At 41.8% G+C, this 4,917-nt stretch overlaps 1 protein-coding gene across 1 annotated transcript; it reads left to right on the top strand.

Annotated features, from left to right (window-relative positions):
* The first annotated feature begins 253 nt into the window (after positions 1 to 253).
* LOC143117492 (GTPase IMAP family member 7-like) lies at positions 254 to 3,390 on the top strand. The gene is made up of 2 exons (XM_076279240.1): positions 254 to 953; positions 3,386 to 3,390. The coding sequence occupies exons 1-2, from the start codon at positions 254 to 256 to the stop codon at positions 3,388 to 3,390; spliced, it is 705 nt and encodes a 234-aa protein (XP_076135355.1).
* The last annotated feature ends 1,527 nt before the right edge of the window (positions 3,391 to 4,917 follow it).

Raw genomic sequence — 4,917 nt, 5'->3', positions numbered from 1 at the left:
CAAGGGCTAGCACAACACAGTCATGCAGATGTGGGTAGGTCAAAAGTATAATTTGACTATAAAATACGACTGTCAAGTAGTGATGCTAAAACAACAAAACAAAGTGTGACCATTGACCAATATGATATAGAATAATTATCGTCTTCATGTTAAATGTTCAGGGATTGTATGCTTTTATGTAATGTAAGAAATGTTTTAATGAACATTTTTGACCAACATTCATCTAAATAACATGGGTTTGTCTTTCTTAGCCATGGCTGAAAGAAGGATTGTACTCCTTGGGAAAACAGGGTCTGGAAAAAGCTCCACTGCAAACACCATACTGGGGGAGCAAAAGTTTAATGTCGGGACAGAATTAGTTTCTACAACACGCCATTGTATATCAGAGACTATCATAAATGAAAAGAAGATTGTTATGATTGATACTCCAGGTTATTTTGATACTACCCTGTCTGATGAAGTCTTGCTGGAAGAGATAGCAAACTGTATCACTCTGTGTTCACCTGGACCACATGCTTTTCTGATTTTGCTCAAAGTAGAGGTCTACTCACAGCAGGAGAAAGAAGGAGTAAAGAAGATCATTAAACACTTTGGAGAGGATGCCTTGAAGTATGCAGTAGTCTTGTTTTCGAGGGGTGACCAGCTTTATGATGGTCAGACCATTGAGCAGTTTGTAGAGATGAATGTGGAGCTGAAGAAGCTGGTGGAAAAGTGTGGAGGCAGATGTCATGTGATTGACAACAAATACTGGAATGACAAACATGAGTACAGAAGCAATAGTGTCCAGGTGGAGGAGCTATTGAAAACCATAGAAGAGATGGTCAGCCAGAATGGAGGACAACACTACTCTAATGATATGCGTTCTGCAACAGAGGAAGCTATACGTGCTGAAGAGTTGAATATCAGAAATAACAACAATGATAATTATGCAGAGATTGAGATAAGACCAGAGGGTCAGAAAAGAGTAGCCTGGGCAGTTAGAGCAGCTGGTTTTGCATCAGGGGCATTACTGGGTGCCCTGCTGGGGATCCCAATGGTAACAGGAGCAGGGTTCATTCTTGCTGGAAGGAGCCTGGTGTTTCTGTTTACTGTGATATCAAGAATTTGGAGGGTGACAGGAGCAAAATTGATGGATGTGAATGGAGGTAGAAAACTAGTTGTGACTCTAGCAGACAACACCATAGAATCGTCTGCAGTAGCTGCCATGTGTGCAGCATCAGCAATAGTAGAGGCAGCAGGGGCAGCATCAACAGAAGAGAGAGGAGCTGCAGCATCAGCAGTAGGGAAAAGAACAAGGGCAGTAGAAACAGAAGCAGCAACCTCAGCAGTACAGGCAGCAGTAAATGCAAGAGGGGCAACAGTAGTAGCAGTAGTTGTAGAGGCATCGGAAAGATCAGCGAGATTAGTAGTAATAGAGGCTGGAAGACAGACAGCAGGAGCAGCAGTAGAGACTATAGGTATAGCTGGAGTAGAGGCATGGGCATCACTGGGTAAGGCTGCTTTCGCTGGTGGAGCAATGATTATTGGAGTTGGCACAATACTTGGAGGGTTTGAAGGGGCAAGAGCTGCACAACATGCCACAACACAAAGAGAAGCTGTCAACCTGGCCTGCAGTGCAGTCTTTCATAGGTGTAAGATAACATTTTTCAAATTAACGAAAAAGCTGCAATGAATAGAATATTTTTTAGTTGAGTTGAGAACCATCCTTCTTTACTTAACACTTTATTTCAGAGGTAAAATAGATCATTGCAGAATTAAAACCCTGTTTCCGCTCCTAATTATTTTTTATGTTGTATTATTTTACTTTAGATTTTTGGGATTTTTTGTGGTTATGTTGATTTTATGTGCTATGTTGGTTTTATCGTACTACAACCAACTGTAATGTACTGTGGGCTGTCATTTCTTTATGTCTTGATATGATTTAATGGTCCTGTTAATGAGTGGATTCAACTTCACTTTTGTTTGCGGCACATACAAACACCTACATTAACTTTTCCACCAACTTTCATGAACATCTGGTGTTTAAAAAAAAAAAAAAAGCAAACAACTAACCAACGGATGCAATTTCAAACAGGCACTGGTGGCATTGGATCTGTCCCGTTCCTATTCTATCATGTTCTCAAACTTTCTGCCTAGTCATGCAAACCTCATAAATGTTCACTTTGCATATGATCAGGATTACGTTAATCAGTTTTAAATATGTGTGAATGCCTTATTATTGCCACACTTTTTTGACTACTTTGAACATACTTAAATTTTGCCTGACCGTCTATTAAAAGATTGTTATATACCACCTCTGCTTCTTGTGTTTGGGTCCTGCTTTCAAACCCTTGGCATATGTGTCGCGGCCAGCGACTGTCCACCCCTATCACATGAACCAGATCCTCCCAGGACACAGACAACACACAGAGCCAGAAATAATATAACAATATTTATTGACAGTTTGTATAACAATATAACACTATTAGGCGCAGGGGAGGACAGTTGTTACAGGGCACCCGGAGGCAGACACACCCATCAACATTCCACCATTCCCACTGAAAGGCCTCCAATTACAGTTTTTTCTGAATGCTTAAACACAACCGTGATTCTTATAGCACAATTTCTAAAACTATTAATACTTATAGCAAAACCACTCACTGAGTTCGCAAAACTAAAAGCACAAACACTGCTTTGCACTCAGTTTGCAATTTTGTAACACACACTTTGCACAACTGTAGGTACAATCCACTGCACAGCACTCTTTTTGCGGAACTGTAAACACAACTCACTGCTTTACACTTAATTTCCAAATGATCAACACACTCCTAGCAAAACTATACACATGTTTTAGATAATTAGTTCACTTTGCAATCAGCCTAAAATAAGCCACAGGTAATGTAAAATGGGTACAATGGAGGGAGCAGGAAGAGTGAGAAGAGTAAGAATTAGAGGAGGCCGAAGAACAGGATGTGGAGGTGAAGAAGTAGGAGGAAGAGGAAGCGGAGGTGAAGAAGCGAGAGGGAGAGGATGACAAGGACAAGTAGGTGAAGTTAGAGAAGAGGACAAGGAGGGGGAAGAGGAAGGGTAAGAAGAGTAAGAAATAGCCCTTTTACAGGCAAAAACAAAATCAGTCTACATGTGGGGATATTGACCAGGCATTATGTCAAGCCTGGATACGGCATTCCAGAATATATTTTCCCTGGTGCCTTGGACTAGAGGACATTGCATCTGATGTAGACGAAATTTTGAGAGAGACGACACGATGTAGACTGATTTTTTTTTTCTCAGTGTTGTGGGCGAATTTTTATTTTTCTCATTGAATGTTTAGTATACCTTATATACATGTAGTGAAATCTAATTGCCATCTCCTTACTCTGACCCTTGTGTTTTTTGCAACTCCTAGGTTAGAATGTTTAGTTAACTTAACCCTTGTGTCAGCGAATTATGGGTAACCCCAGGATGCGGGGTCATGAACATTTCTTATCTTTGTCAAAACACCAGATGGTTAAGTGGGGTTGTAAACATTTCTTATCTCTGTTAAAATACCAGAAGGTTAAGTGATTAATGGAGGGTGACAACTTGTGATTTTCCATGGGTGTGGGGTAAGGTATAAGAGTTGGTTTCACCCACAGATGTAGGGGCTTGTTACTTTGACATTTCATGTGGGTAACATGCTCCCGGTATCGTGAATAAAGCTGCAGTCTCACACCAGTTGTCTTGAATTAATTTTGACCACAGTGTGACGTGGCAAGGAAATTTGGAGTCGACTACGCCACCTAGGGGGTTACACCCTAGGACCAGTTACACTATATTCCCTATAGTACCCACAAGGCAACACAGATTCGTACACTCTTAGGCCAGAGACAAGAGTTCAGTCAACATAATTTATTGATACATACAACACAGATTCAACAATAAAAACAATGCATCATTTATAGATACAGTAGACACATGGGTCAGATGCAATCACTCTGGGTCGTCCCACAAATACACAATCTACTGGATGGTTATTGATGGTAACCACACTGTTACGCCGTAGCTTAACCTGTGACCCGTAATCAAAGGGAGTGGAGCAGCGAGCAGGACTTTTCAAAAGGGGGAAAAGGAGGGACCCAGAAGACACGCACCACACGTGAAGGAAAAATAAGTACACTGCAATCCAGAATAAAGCACCCGTTGTACACAGCAGAGAAAAGTGAGGGGGGAACTCCACCACCTGAAGGTTGGCCTGCCGCCTGTGGGAAACCCACCACACCTGTCCGGAAGAGAGAGCAAGAGAGAGAGAGAGAGGGAACAGAGGCACAGGAGTTGGTAAAAGGCTTGACAGTAATTAGATGGCAATCATTCATTCACCAATAGCCTATTTATCAAGCTAGGCTAACAGGGCTACTCATCTCAGGCAGGGGGAGGGGAGGCCATCTGGCTGTCCACCAGGGCCCAGAGGTTGATCCTGACAGTGAAGCTGCCCAGTGGGGTATACTACGAATCTCGATTAGTGGGTTAGCGAGGTATGTTGCGCTCAAAGCCAGGGTATGCTGTGACACAAAACTGGATCTGTTTTAGCGTGGTACCATGGTATCTTATGCTCGCAACTAAATCTGGTCGGGAGGAGGTTATGTGCTAAGTTATAGCTCAAATCGTGTAATCTACCGCCCACTGACCAATCAATTGTGTTGAAAAACAAAATTATCTCACGTGTAGGATTCTGTCATATATCTTACAGGTGGAGCTCCGCCTCTACACACATTTTGGATATCTTATGCGCTTTAATAATGTAGTGTGTGCAAATATGCCACTATGGACGTGCATACCATACAACATCTGATGACAATCGATTTATTTGATGTTATTGGCTAGACACTAAAAATGACCGTAGTGTAGATTACACTATCGCTCATAAATGCGGAAGTAATTGTTTTTTAATATAGGCGGTCT

This window comes from Alosa pseudoharengus, unplaced genomic scaffold, assembly GCF_046254945.1.
Source record: "Alosa pseudoharengus isolate Yale_2024_CS ecotype anadromous, Long Island Sound unplaced genomic scaffold, YU_APseudo_1.1 YU_APseudo_1.1_scf_11, whole genome shotgun sequence".
NCBI classification, from domain to species: domain Eukaryota; kingdom Metazoa; phylum Chordata; class Actinopteri; order Clupeiformes; family Clupeidae; genus Alosa; species Alosa pseudoharengus.
Note: the sequence above shows the minus strand (reverse complement) of the source record. Positions and strands in the feature narration are given on the sequence as shown.

Coding starts and splice junctions, on each gene's coding strand:
- LOC143117492 (XM_076279240.1), top strand. CDS start 254: ATGGCTGAAAGAAGGATTGTACTCCTTGGGAAAACAGGGTCTGGAAAA.